Source organism: Taudactylus pleione, unplaced genomic scaffold, assembly GCF_031769625.1.
Source record: "Taudactylus pleione unplaced genomic scaffold, aTauple2 ptg000380l, whole genome shotgun sequence".
In the NCBI taxonomy this organism is placed as follows: domain Eukaryota; kingdom Metazoa; phylum Chordata; class Amphibia; order Anura; family Myobatrachidae; genus Taudactylus; species Taudactylus pleione.
In genome coordinates this window covers 340484-355483 of record NW_028284781.1, presented here as the reverse complement: position 1 = coordinate 355483, position 15000 = coordinate 340484, and the positions used below count along the sequence as shown (strand labels likewise).

General features: G+C 41.2%; 1 protein-coding gene and 1 long non-coding RNA gene across 3 annotated transcripts in view; one reads left to right on the top strand and one right to left on the bottom strand.

Annotated features, from left to right (window-relative positions):
* Positions 1-15000, top strand: part of LOC148507875 (uncharacterized) — a 35651-nt gene that overhangs the window by 14989 nt on the left and 5662 nt on the right. The window lies entirely within an intron of this gene.
* Positions 4593-15000, bottom strand: part of DNAJB6 (DnaJ heat shock protein family (Hsp40) member B6) — an 87304-nt gene continuing 76896 nt past the window's right edge. For both annotated transcript variants that reach the window (XM_088445424.1, XM_088445423.1), the window contains exons 9-10: positions 11864-12061; positions 4593-5254 (exon numbers count right to left, since the gene is read on the bottom strand). In XM_088445424.1, coding sequence (XP_088301550.1) covers positions 5172-5254; positions 11864-12061 — 281 coding nt within the window. In that variant the 3' untranslated portion in view covers positions 4593-5171. The remainder of the gene's footprint in view (positions 5255-11863; positions 12062-15000) is intronic.

The window sequence follows — 15000 nt, the reverse complement described above, 5'->3', positions numbered from 1 at the left end:
ACAAGTACATTTATATTATATAGAATGAAAATATAGTTTAAACAACTCAAAAAAAAACAACACAGAAATAAACAGTTTACCAGTAGTTTTACAGCCTTGTACTCTTACTTTTTCAGAAAGGTGCTGTCAAGTTGGGTGGACACAGAGTAACATTGTGTGTGATGTTAATCTGGACACTCAGAGCTTATACACACATATATACAGTGCATCCGGAAAGTATTCACAACGCTTCACTTTTTCCACATTTTGTTATGTTACAGCCTTTTTCCAAAATGGAATGCATTCAATTCTACACACAATACCCTATAATGACAACGTGTAAAAAGTTTTTTTTTAGATTTTTGCAAATTTTATAAACAAAAAAACACTAAGAAACTGATCATCCTTGAGATGTTCCTATTGGAGTCCACCTGTGGTAAATTCAGTTGATTGGATATGACTTTGAAAGGCATACACCTGTCTAGATAAGGTCCCACACTTGACAGTGCATGTTAGAGCACAAACCAAGCATGTAATCCAAGGAATTGTCTGTAGACCTATGAGACAGGATTGTATTGAGGCACAAATCTTGGGAAGGGTACAGAAACATATTTGCGGCTTTGAAGGTTCCAATGAGCACAGTGGCCTCCATCATCCGTAAATGGAAGAAGTTCGGAACCACCAGGACTCTTCCTAGAGTTGGCCAGCCGTCTAAACTGAGTGATCGGGGAAGAAGGGCCCTAGTCAGGGAGGTGACCAAGAACCCGATGGTCACTCTGTCAGAGCTACAGCATTCCTCTGTGAAGAGAGGAGAACCTTCCAGAAGGACAACCATCTCTGCAGCAATCCACCAATCACAGTGGCCAGACAGAAGCCACTCCTTAGTAAAAAGCACATGGCAGCCCGCCTCGAGTTTTCCAAAATGCACCTAAAGGACTCTCAGACCATGAGAAACAAAGATTGAACTCTTTGGCGTGAATGCCAGGCATTATGTTTGGAGGAAACCAGGCACTGCTCATCACCAGGCCAATACCATCCAAAACAGTGAAGCATGGTGGTGGCAGCATCATGCTGTGGGGATGTTTTTCAGGTGCAGGAACTTGGAGACTAGTCAGGATAGAGGGAAAGATGAATGCAACAATGTACAGAGACATCCTGGATGAAAACCTGCTCCAGAGCACTCGACCTCAGACTGGGGCAACTGTTCATCTTTCAGCAGGGCAACAACTCTAAGCACACAGCCAAGATATCAAAGGAGTGGCTTCAGGACAACTCTGTGAAAGTCCTTGAGTGGCCCAGCCAGAGCCCAGACTTGAAACCTATTGAACATCTCTGGAGAGATCTGAAAATGGCTGTGCACCGACTCTTCCCATCCAACCTGATGGAGCATGAGAGGTGCTGCAAAGAGGAATGGGCGAAACTGCCCAAAGATAAGTGTGCCAAGCTTGTGGCATCATATTCAAAAAGGCGTGTGGCTGTAATTGCTGCCAAAGGTGCATCAACAAAGTATTGAGCAAAGGCTGTGAATACTTATGTACATGTGATTTCTTAGTTTGTTTTTTTTTTAGTAAATTAGCAAAAATCATAAAAGAACTTTTTATACGTTGTCATTATGGGGTATCGTGTGTAGAATTTTGAGGACAAAAATGAATTTATTCCATTTTGGAATAAGGCTGTAACATAACAAAATGTGGAAAAAGTGAAGCACTGTGAACACTTTCAAGATGCACTGTACACTGGAGAGTAGGACACAATATACAGTTTAGACACGCATTTCCCACATGCTTATCGTGTTTTGCATTTTTACCAGTCAAGTCTATTGTACTGTACCGGTAGCGTGTGTTAACGCATAAGACATATTTCATACCATAACATTATGTAACTAATAATAAGGTCAGCACTATTGATCCTAACTTGACCAATAATGTACTTTTCATGCATTCATTTAAAGGAAAATTAAAAAAAAAATAATTAATTGCTGCAGTTGAGCCAAACAGCTCCGCTCCGTGTGCCAGGTCCTGTGCTACTCTGCTAGCGCCAGGGTCTTTTTTTTATTTTGCCTTAAATGCGTCTTAAGGTGCCTACACACTTGGCGATGTGCACACGATCCCACGATGTGTACGATTTCCCTTGAAACTCCTCCCGGGCACCGATTTGGTGTTTAAAGTGTCCAATTTACAAACGATCTATCGTGCATCCAGACTTTTTCCAGTGCATTGTGTCCCAGATTGGCAGACCGGCCTACAGCACGGCAGATCTGAAGATGCGATGTACGACCAGCGGGGACGCGCATCGCATCATGATCGTGAGTAGGGACTCACGATCTTTCGTTCCAATGCATCGGAATCGGCCAGATCGAGTAAAATATCGCCAAGTGTGTAGGCACCTTTAGTAACAATGTGATGCAACTAGGACGCACCAGGAGACTGTGCTGATTAATTTGATATGCACCGCATTCCGGTGCTTAGTACATTTCGTCCTTAAACTAATAAGCAATTCCTCCTTAAACAAATTTGGCACTATATTCTAACTGTTTCACTATGTAAATCTGCTCTAAATGCTTTCGCTAACAAAATACACCACTACACATAAGTGTATAGAGGTGTCCTCCCGATAAAAGCTGTCCTATGCGATAGAGGGACTTTCGGGTTTAATACACAGAAGTATTAAAAAATGTATGTGTCTTTCCAGTTACGTGGAGAGATCATTTTGAGCATTTAAAAGGGCAGAGCTTATATAGTGGAAAAAGGTTAAAAATATATATATCATATCATACATGCAATATCTTTAGGGGTGTGGTCTCACTGCAATGGATATGGTTTGGGTGCATGTGGAAGTGGTTTAGTTAAATCAAGGGTATATAACCTGATGTTGTAACAAGACAACACTTAAAGCCTGGCTACCTGTCATCTGCAAACATGTAGTCAGTTGTTTTGTGGTCTGATTTAATATTCAGCCAAAGAATTCAGCAACTAGTAATAGGCACTAGAAGCATCACTGTTTTCTAGTAACCTGAACATATTATTCCGTATATACTGGCTGAACTTGCAATATGTCCTATTATAAAACACACCTACACTTTTCCGCTGGAAGCGGTTTATTCCTATCTACTTTATCCTATTCCTATCCCCTTTAGAATGTCATCTCTCACGAGCAGGGATCTCTTCCCTCATGTGCTTCTCTTTACATTTTCTTCTACTCCTTACTCCCCATAAGGGCACCTAACACGTGACTGCTAACTCCCGACTGCTTATTGTGAGTGCTTTAATCGCTATTGCAGCAATGTATATAAATCGTGTCCTTGTCCTGCACTGTAATGTACTGTAAGTTACTTGTTTCTTGTTCACTTATTAGTTCTAAGTACTATGTAAGGCGCTGCGGAACACTTGTGGCGCTATATAAATAAAGGATAATAATAATCTATTAGACTACTCATAAACAGGAAAAAGGATCAGATTATAATTATAAGGTGTAACACCCTGAGATCTTATGACAGAGCAGTGAGTAAGGTAAATACAGGCAGACTGGCATGCAGGTGTCATTAATATATTAGTCAGCACTAAGGAAGTGGTATTATCAGGCACTGAAAATACAGTTCCATGGATACTTTCATTGCTCCCCTTAAAGCACTTGAATAATTAATTACACACATTTGTGCAGCGAAAGCTGCTTTATTGCACGTCATGGTTTTCCTCTGTCAATGCCATCATGATAAAATATCAGACTTTTGGCTTTAAAAATCTTGGTCATTAATAACACAAGAGCAGAAGAAAAAATCCTGGAACAAGTTTTTTTTTTTCGCTACTTTATTCTTCTTTGGAGGAGGAATGTTTTAAATCAGCAAACGTGGACGGTCTTTTTGTGGGTTGTCTCGAATAAGGGTCATTTAAGTTATAAAAGCTACCACCCGATGCTCAGGGAGTCTGCATGAAGTCACTGGACCAAACTACATTAAACTGAATTTAATAAATGAACGTATGCTAGGTGCCAGACAGTCACAGTAGTATACCTGTGTCCAGTTTGCATACAGAAGTCTTATGGTACCAACTAGCAAAGGATGTCCACTTACTCCTGTCCTAATAAGTATTACACCTTTGTACACTACACATTTCCTATGACAAATTAGAGAACTTATTACCAGCTTCACAACAAAATTGCAAATAATTTCTAGACCTCCCTGTACAGCAGGTGACATTCCACCTACAAGAAAAGAAAACATTGGCCCTGAAAATGGGCTTCTCCACATCACAAAAACATGAAAAACAGGACATGATGTTCTTTTGTTCCTGCGGCCACATCTGTCCTGCCTTATGTGAAGAAACTCGCGTACATGTATTTTACTGCATAGGAAACAAAGGCTCCTGGTACACTGGCATCACCGGGAAATTTCTGCTCTGTCTACAGGTAGAATAAAAACAGATCAGAGATTACAGTCTTCTCCATGTGCTAACACTAAAACATGGCACCCACTAGCTAACTGTAATCCCTGCAATTGTACTTAAAAAAAATATTGTTGCTGGGGATTTATTCTATTTTTTAAGTTTTTGAAAGCATTCCAGAAGTATAATGAAGTCCACATTTACCAAGTCTTAGACACAATAAAAACACAAAAAAATATTCCACAAGAACCAGTACGGCAGATTTATTTCCAGAGGAGGGTACATTGCTTTATTCATCATCATCATTATTATTATTTTTATTATTAATTTTTTTATTTGAACACGCATTGGCAATCCTGAACTACTGCCAAAATGAACACCCTCAGTCAGCACGGATGTGATACCTCTAAGAACTGGTTTGTAACACTAAACAACAAAATAAAATAGTTCTAGTGCAATAACAATATAATTTAAACCCCTTAAATGTTGGGTAATAACAAAACATTCTACTAAATTCATGGTTGCTGGAATCTAATCAACATGCCGTGAAGATGCTTCCCTGCACTGGACAGCATTGTTACTCACTCGCCGAGGACAATTCTACTGGCAAAGGAAAACTCGTTCACAGTGTGCAGAAAGATGGGCGATTACAGCCATTAGGCATTTATCACAATTTAGTTCAGTCTAATAAAGGTGATAAAGCTTTAAAAAAAAAAAAAAGCAAGATATATATACAAAAACAAAGGTGTAATGTTGCGGCCATGGAACGGCGGTGCTTTCTGGTGTACGATAAGTAGATCTTCTGAGTTCAGGTTAGTGGTACGGTTTAGAAGACTTCATTTTCTTCTGTTCTTCTCGATGCTTCTGTCTCTTTCTCTTGCTACCCTCCTTGTGTCCTGAGGAGAGACCGTCAATGAACAACGATTGTAGGTCATGTTTATCTTGAACATATAATATTATGGTAATGTACTAAAGAGATTTTAGTTCTTATTGCCCCTGATGTCAATTATTCTGGCAATGGATTTTAAGAGAACCTATACCAAAATATTATGTTCACTGTTGCAGTTTTGTGGTATTTATGTGGCAAATAATTTAGAACGATCTACAAGGAATAGCCATTAACTGCAACTAAAATGCTTTATATAACAGTATAAAAGTAAGTGGGTAGTACGTAAGTGCACTCGTCACCTACACCTTGTAGGCAGTCACTATGGTCAGCACACTATGACCTGTGACATCACAGAGACATTTCATAGCTACAGTCATTAAAGTACGTGGCAGGATCATTGCCGTGGCAGGGGGTACGGCTGTGTCAGGGAGGTGGGTACAGGATCTCGGTGATCAGGATGCAGACGGTCAGATTACAGACAACGGCAACCCGACAGTCAAACAGTTTGCGGCAGTGCTCTCTGCACCTGCATATCTTACATCTTACCATGATAGAATACCAGTGCTGGTGTTTAAAGTGAGCTTAGAACATAAGAGGCTCTCATGCTGAATTCTCATGATGAAAGGCCGCATACTTGACCACATGTGAAAACAATTACCAGCGTCACTTTGTTGGACTGGAAAGTTTGTACGAATGTGCACAACACTCTGTGCCTGTTGGTAAATTCACTTACTAAACACACATTATATATTATATATTATTATGATACAATTGTACTGTATTTTATTTTCTTAATTAAAAACGAAGAGCACTTTAGTTTCCTTTTTCTATATCAGTGGCTAAATGTGACAATTAGAGCCTCTGTTTTGCAAATATCCTATCCAGAGGGAATCAGTATGTATGACCGCCAGCAGCATGGTTCAAATCCCGACGCCGGAAGACTGGCAGCAGTGAGGATCCCAACAGGGGATTTAGGTAAGTAAAACTAACCCTGTCACCCCCCCTAACCCTCCCTTAGGGGTGCTTAACCCTAACCCCCCCTAAGTGCCTAAACCTAACCCTCCAGGGGGGGTGCCTAACCCTAAGTCCCCCCGGGAGCCCCTAACCTCCCCCCACGGCTGTCCGTGCCTGCCGCCCGGCTTACCTTTGTTCGGTATCCCGGGCGTCGGGCTTCCGGCATAGGGATGATAGGCGTCAGGATTTCGACGCCAATCATTAGACCCCTGCCGGGATTAGACAGTCGGGAAGCCGGCGGTCTGCATTTTGACCGTCGGCTTCCTGACTGCATCCCATCCAGAGTTAGGGATTAACAGAGAACGGACAGCACCTCAAAGACTGCAGGACAGGTAAATAAAGTTTACTATAATCACTCTCTAGTACAGCATAAATAGCAATACAAGCAATAGTCCATATACCCAATCCCCTACACTACACCAACCACCATATGCTCTCCCACCTATTAGCACACTATCTGTTGTACTCCCCTCTCCTTTAGATTTTTAGGTCTCACGAGCAGAGCTCTACAGAAGATAGTTAAGGCTGACTTCTAAATCAGAGGACTAGAGACGAGAGATGTCAGAGAAATTATATATGTTATCCTGTTTATCAGGGTGTAAATCTCTCTAATGAGTTGAGTAAGTACACCTACCGTATATACTCGAGTATAAGCCGAGTTTTTCAGCACAAAAAATGTGCTGAAAAAGTACCCCCTCGGCTTATACTCGAGTGAAGTGTAGCGCTGACCGAGCTACACACTGCCAAACACACAGCCGCCGGAGCCGGCAGCTGTGTGTTTGCTGTAATCAGCAGCCGCTGAGAGTCTGTCAGACTCTCATCGGCTGCTGCTGCTCCCACTGCGGGAGCCATCTTCCGGCTCCCGCAGTGGGTGATGGGAGACAAGTCGTCATGACGACGTTTCTCCCATGCAAAGCAGCCGGAGGAGCAGACAGCGGTGGGACCAGGAGCGGGAGTTTCAGGTAAGTGATTATTTTTTTTTTATTCTTACCACGTCTCTCTCTACTAGGTGGGGGGGACGACTACAGGGGGCACTACCAGGGGGCGATTACTACAGGGGGCGATTACTACAGGGGGCACTAAAAGGGGGGATTACCACTGGGGGAACTACCAGGGGGGGATTACTACAGGGGGCACTACCAGGGGGGGATTACTACAGGGGGCACTACCAGGGAGGATTACCACTGGGGGAACTACCAGGGGAGGATTACTACAGGGGGCACTACTAGTGGGGGATTACTACAGGGGGCACTAAAAGGGGGGATTACCACTGGGGGTACTACCAGGGGGGGGGATTACTACTGGAGGCACTGAAAGGGGGGATTACCACTGGGGGCACTACCAGGAGGGATTACTACTGGGGGCACAACCAGGGGGAATTACTACTGGGGGCACTACCAGCTGCTGCCATTTCCCACACTAGGCTTATACTCGAGTCAATAAGTTTTCCCAGTTTTTTGGGGTAAAAGTAGGTACCTCGGCTTATATTCGGGTCGGCTTATACTCGAGTATATACGTCGGCCCAGTGTTCAACAATGTATCCCTACAAACTGGCAATCATGCGTCACACACTTTTAGTTACTGTATGTGTAAGTAGCATCTAGAAAAACATACTGGGAAATGCATCTAGCAACCAATCACAAAGGAAGTAGCACTGGGCAATTAACTGGTAAATATTTCTAATGTTTTCATAAACACCCCAGACTGCTGTTACAAATCTGACAAAAATGGTTGCGTGGTGGTCAATAGTAGATTTACTGTCCGTAGTAGTGAAATTCATCCAGCAGTAAGCAAAACGTGAGGTCAGTAAAATGTGCCATCCATATGTCAGTAAAAAAATATTGTCTATTAGTACATTTAAGATTTCTGCAGTTTTTCTTACAAATGGCTGGCAGCTATAGTATATGTATACAAAGCTCATATTAACCCTAATATTAGCCATCAATGTAAATCATTGGACTGTACAATTGTTCTGTAGAAGAATAAATATATAAGGCTGAATTAGCAGGGATTTGTCATCGCTGTATCTTTTTCCAGTCAATGAAACGTGGTGCTCAGAAAAGCTACAGATGACAATCGGGAAACAATCATTATCTATTGAACAGGACAAACCTAGCGCTCAGAAACACAAAAGTGCCATCAACCTAACAGAGCAGAAAGAAAGTGCTCACTATTCAGTCAGAGGAGCCAATACATGCGCCAATAATCATGAAATGAGTGTCCCACAATACTATTTCTAACCAATTAAGTATAATGAGCTCTCAGCAACGGAATCGGTATTATATCCCGCCGGGCGTCAGCCCGGCGGATGTATTACCGACACCGGAAGCTAGAAAGGACCAAGGTCCCGACAGGGTAAGTATCTAATCTATCCCTAACCTTTCTCCCCTCCCCCCTAACCCTCCCTTAGGGGTGCCTAATCTCCCCCCCAATTGCCTAACCCTAACCTCCCCCCAGGGGTGCCTAACCCTAACCTCCCAGCACCCTAAACCTAACTCTCCCGGGGGGGGGTGCCTAAACCTAACCCCCCCTTCCCCTAGCCTATCCCTCCCAGGGGTTGCCTAACTCTAAGTCCCACCCAGGAGCCCCTAACCTAACCCTCCTCCCCCGTGGCGGTCCGCTTCGTTCGGTATGCCGGGCGTTGGTCTCGCAGCGTAGGGTTAAAGATAGGTGTCAGGATTTCGACGCCTGTCATTAGTACCTTGCCGGGATATGACAGTCGGGAAGCAGGCGGTCGGCATTTCGACCGACGGCTTCCTGACTGCATACCCTCAGCAACTACTGCTGCATACACAAGTGCACACTTGTGCAACACGTTAACAAATGAGTGTGCTGGGTTCCATCAAACTATGACTTTGCTTTATAACTAAGGGGCCTATGTCTCAAGCTGTTTGAATTATGCAAAAACTGCAGTTTCTGCATAATTGTATGTATTGTTCCTATGTACTAATCTCCGGCAAAGTGCTAATTAGCGCTGCAGATCGCAGTCCTTATTATCAATGGGAACTACGATCTGACCCCTATGTACTATACTCCAAAAAAGCGAGTTTAGCCCCGGTAGTTTACAGTATTGTAAGCTTATGGAGGCTCCAGGTGCAGGAGAAAGATCTTTAGATCTCTCCCCCGCTGCCCCCGGCCGGCTCCGGAAGCTGGCACTGTGCACAGTGCCAGCTTCCCCCAGGGAAGTCTTTCATTTCTGTGAAAGACTTTCACAATTTGCTGGGGATATAACTCGCAGAGACAGCGATTACCGCAACCGCTGTCCCTGCGGGGAAAGTTTCATTAAAAATTAAAATATCCCCAGCAAGTTGGACCGATAATAATCGTGGCAGTACCTCGATTATTGATACATAGACCCATAAGTCTCACCAGACACCATTTCATGTAGGAACTACCTATACTTTATGGATAATTCCTATGTAATACAGAAACGTGACAACAATTAAACATGTAATTAATTTAGAAACACAGATATATTTCCATTTACTGAGAATGACATTTTGTTTTTTAACTTTCTGGCAATGCGTTTAATTAGCTGTCATAGGGGTATGTGTAAATTTGCCATATACAGTAACCCTGGAATCGTGGCAAAATCGCCCCTAAAGGGTGAACAAGAATCTGTAAAATGATGTGATTGTGCGCCACGTTCGGGAAAGCGATCCGCCCCCAATTGAATTGACCCTATATAGTTTGGATGGCATTTTCCTTTTTTAGCAATGGACTCCTCCACTTCCATAGTGTTCTTGAAATACACAACATTAGGAGAGGTCATGCAGGAACAATTACTGTGATTTAGGGTAAACACAGGTGAATGCAGCAATTTGTAAGTCGTCTTGCAGTTAGTATTTCAGTTGAAATTAAACATCCATTATATGCCCCGAAAATACATATACTGGCATATTTAAAAGGTGTATTGTTATATACAGCGTTCAAAGTCTTCATCATACATTCAGAAGTAACCGATTGGGTCAGTGAAGCATGGCTATAAATGATAGTTTACAAATTGCTTTAATTTTCAAGGAACGGTCTCCTCAGTTCTGCTATTTTTATATTTTTTTTTTTCTAAACTCTCTTCTCAATAAATGTTCATCCTCACAATGTAAAGCATTGGGTTTTAGCCTGCATAAGCACTATATGCCATAGGGCAAAAGTTTAAACAATCAATCACAGCAGCCTGGGAAATCACCTGCCGGGGAGTGAGAACGCAGCTTCCCACTTTATTATACATTAGTTTGTCTAGAATTTAGAGTTACTGCAGCCCCGTAGCAAGCACCATTATAAGTAACACAGCGAGCTTTCCAGGTCTCTGTTCAGGAGTCGGAGAGGACTTATGATTGATTCACATGTATCAGTGAAGGATAAGTCAAAACCGGTTGGGAGGCGATCTTATAAATTCTAGTTTACTGTGCGAATGTTGCCGCTGACTGACCGATGGCTCAGCAGGGCACGAAGTCCGGTGAATAATCTATGCTATTACCAGGCAGTTTTGAGGTTCAACCAGAGCATTGGTGAGGCAATGTGATATTGTTTGGCTGCAGTCGGTAGTAAAAATAGTTAAAAGGGTCTATGCTAATTCTAAGAAAACTTTAACATTCTGTATACCCCGTCGATATCTTCACAGTATACGTTACGTCAAAAGCCTTTAATCATTAATGAGTTGTAAATGGAATTAAGATGGCATTTCTAAAATTCTATCTAACCGCTAATGGTATCCATACATTATGCCGCTAAAGATGCAAGCGTAGCTATCCAACTTGCTGAAGACCCACTTGAGAAACCCACTGGGTCCTCTAAATGCGATTGTAAGTTGACCACATGCACAAAGGCCTCTCATATGACAATCCGACAGATTGGAACATAACGCTCAGTTTGGGTCCTGCAATATCAGTGTGACATTGCAGTTTGTCACTAATGGAGCGTACACACGGTCAGATTTGTCAGACTTGTCAGATTTGTCAGATGAACGACTGAACGATTTGAACGATTTTACCAAAGTTTTGAACGATTGAACGATTTTTGACTGCATTAAAATGAATGGAATCATCCAAGTCTGACTGCAAACACATCAGATGTCAGATATCGTTATCTGACAAACGGGAACGCGCATCGTTGATTGTCCATCGTTCAGGCATGTCAGATATGTCAGATTTTCCTTCAGATATGAACGACTGAACGATTTTTAAATCGTTATCGTTCATATCTGAAGGAAAAATCTGACCGTGTGTATGCACCATTAGGAAGATAAAAGATATGCAGAAAGTCACCAAATCACATTGTGACAACCAAAAAAAAAAAAAAATCCCCATAAAATCATAAGTTTCTCTTCAGTTCTATATGATAACCTACATAATTGCAAAAGCAAGCCTATACCCAACTCAGACCCGATTGCTGAACACTTAACGGTAAATAATATCATTGCATAATGTGCGTATGATTTTTGTTTATGTATATATAAAAATGGTTAAATTGGATTATGTTTTGCAAAAGTATTACAACAGTATGCAGCAGCGCTTGTGAGGTTTTTCTGGCAGTGTTGTGCTCTTGCTTGATTGGCTGATGCACACATCATCATTAACCCCCTTACTATCCTCTCTTTGCACACCTGCTGAGTAAAGATGGGATTCCCCAAAGTTGCTTGAGCCCCTCATTCTATCTTCCTCCTCCTCATCACTTATGTAGTTGTGACCGTGCCTGGAGAGGCCGGCAGGTCGGTGGGGTCTGGAGGTCCTACTGCTTGATGGTAAAGCATTCTGTCCACGGCGTCTGCATTCCTCTGCAAAGGCCAGTTCATCGGCCATACCTGTGATATGGGGCAAATAAAGGGCATTCATTTCATTAAATACAGCATTAAAGTGATGCAACCTTTTTAGTTTACCAGAATATATTTAAATGGCACGTTTCCAAGACTGCTTAGATATGATATAAAAGCCAATAAAGGGTAGCACTGTAAAAAAAAAATGAACAAAAGCTTAACATAACATTAAATTAGTGAAAAGAAACAGTAGCTGTGTCATTCAATACTATTATCTTAAAAATATTGTGCATTTTTCTCTGATGCCACACGGAGAAAGGCTAGAAGATATATTCGCCAATGGATGGTTGAAGTAGACATTCATGGAAATTAGTTCTCAACTGATCCAGGCTGATTATAGACTTATCTGACCTCTACATTGTTTAAATGATCGTTAATTGTTATCCTTTGTCCATCTGTATTCATGATTGCATAAAAAAAAAAAAAATCAAATCAATAATTAATATACAATAATGTGAGATAAGGTTGAAAGGTTTCATACTATGACCTAAAGATCAGATTTGTGGGCTTAGACTTTCACTAAAATATGGAAGGTACCAGTGAAGAACAAAGGATTACTATAACAAAGGTGTTTATTATTCAAGTGCACCTGTGGCCTACTGACACTAAAATCAGTGAGCTTGCAGCCTATCAATTCCTGAATAAGCTGTGCCTTGTGAATACAATTGCTGCATAGTGGCACCGCAGTACGTTTACACGCTAGCTGCATGAGTTTTTACCATGTGTACCAACTGTTGTGCAGCTATGCAGTATGGGTAATTGATAGATGCATGGATATCAATGGTGATCTGTTAAGCCTAACAAATTGCACAGATAATCTGCATTGACATTTATACAGATTTAAGTATTATTGCTGCCTAGCGCAACTAAAAGTCAGAAGGAAGAGCTTGGACAGATGTGACAAAGAGAAGATGACCCACATTGTCTAGGAATGACCGTTGCCAACGCCATAGCAAGAAAAAAAAAATGTAGGACCATAATAATTTATATATACATTGCATACGTTTTAATTTCAATCATAAAAATTGTCACAGGATTAAACAATCTCAGCTAATTTCATTTGCAGCCATAATGTTACCGCAGTAACACAAACACATTCTTTATTTAAGACAATGATATTCTAATGAAACCTATTTTATATCAGGAATGATAACATTTTATTTTCTTGCAAGTCTAAACTGGAACCGAGTTTTGTTCTTGATTTACAAATATTTCCACCATTTTATACGATATTGAAGTTATGAAAAATATGATAGGCGTATGATACGTTGTCAAGTGTTTGCCTGATAAATGGAACTAAAAATATGATTTATACGAGGCTGCTCACGGTGGCTTGTTTTCATGCAAAATAAGAGTCCACCGGGAAGAACAAGAAAATACAATGTAACTTGAATATTGAAGGCAGGCTGTATAGAAAAGAGGAAAGGGGTATCATAACGAGCAAACAATTAATCATGTTTCATAACCTGATGTCTGATAAAAGGTATAAAAGAACTAAACAGACCATGTCATTTGCCTTTCACCCACTGCACGGTTTTATATTGTCTCTTTACCATGTATTCTCAGCTGCTGTATATTCCTATAAGTCACACTTTGTATTGTTAATGCCAACTGGAGCGAAGATATGAGCTACTGTTAAAGTGCATCTGACATAATGAATGAACATTTTTGAATAGAAGTGTTTAGAATATCAATGTCTGGCATTTGTTTTAGAAATGATTACAATACTTCCACCCTTTGTTGTTTGTATTTCCTATACAATGCCAGCAGCTTCACCATGACAATGAGCAGGAGGAGACAGATCAAGCAGCATATACTAGTGGTATGAAAAGAAAGATGGCCACTGCAGCTGCGTTGTACATGGGCGTAACTACCATAGGTGCAAGGGGTGCAGCTGCTATGGGGCCCAGAGCTGAGGGGGCCCAGCTTTCTTGTCATAGTTACATGTATTCATCATTGAGTGGTACATGAGGTCCCTTACAAGCTTTTGCTATGGGGCCTTCAAGTACCTAGTTACGCCCCTGGCGTTGTACAAAGGATAATAGTTCATCACTGTGTAATGTACCTAAATAAATTGGGAATAATGTGGCGTTCTTTAACATGAGAATTTTAGATAACTAAAATGTATATAAAATAAGGGCTTATTCCTACTTCTGATTCACTAACAGTTGATTCAGATTGTGGTAAATTCATGTCAAACTATGTGGAACATATGCACTTATATGGATAATAAGTACAACCACTGATTGTTTAAAAGGGGACATGTATAATATTACATATTGTACCATGCAGCTTACTGTGGTCAATGTACCTATTGTATTCACTGTTCACCGGCCACTTGTACATGACATTTTGAAGTGGGCAGGGCTATAACAAACAGTAGTCAATTAGTTCAAGACAATATACAGTGCAGCAAAGGGAAGACTGTAATAGGCAGTGACCTGTCCACTCATGTGATGACTGGGCCAATAGCACAGGGCTACACATTATGCAGTGTTATGTGGAGGGAAATGGAGGCAAGCAGGAAGTCATAAACTGTAGGGGGTCTATGTACTAAGCCTTCGGGAGAGAAATAAAGTGGATGGAAATTAAGTACCAACCAATCAGCTCGTCATCAGCCTGTAAAGTGACAGGGGCTGACTGGTTGGTATTTTATCTCTCTCCAATGCTTAGTACAGCGGCCCCTGAGTTAGAAAGTAGAATTAGCAGGTATCTACAACAGCACAAAGTAGTGATGTGAAGCTCCCTACAGACTGGAGAGAGATCATCATGTGAAATGCACAGCTAAATAAAACAAAGTTCTTATATCCAACTTGTTAATCTTGCTTGTGCTAGAAGTGTGTAGAGATTATTAATTAATATTTAATATATATATATATATATATATATATATATATATATATATACTGCCACCTTGGCTTCCTTCT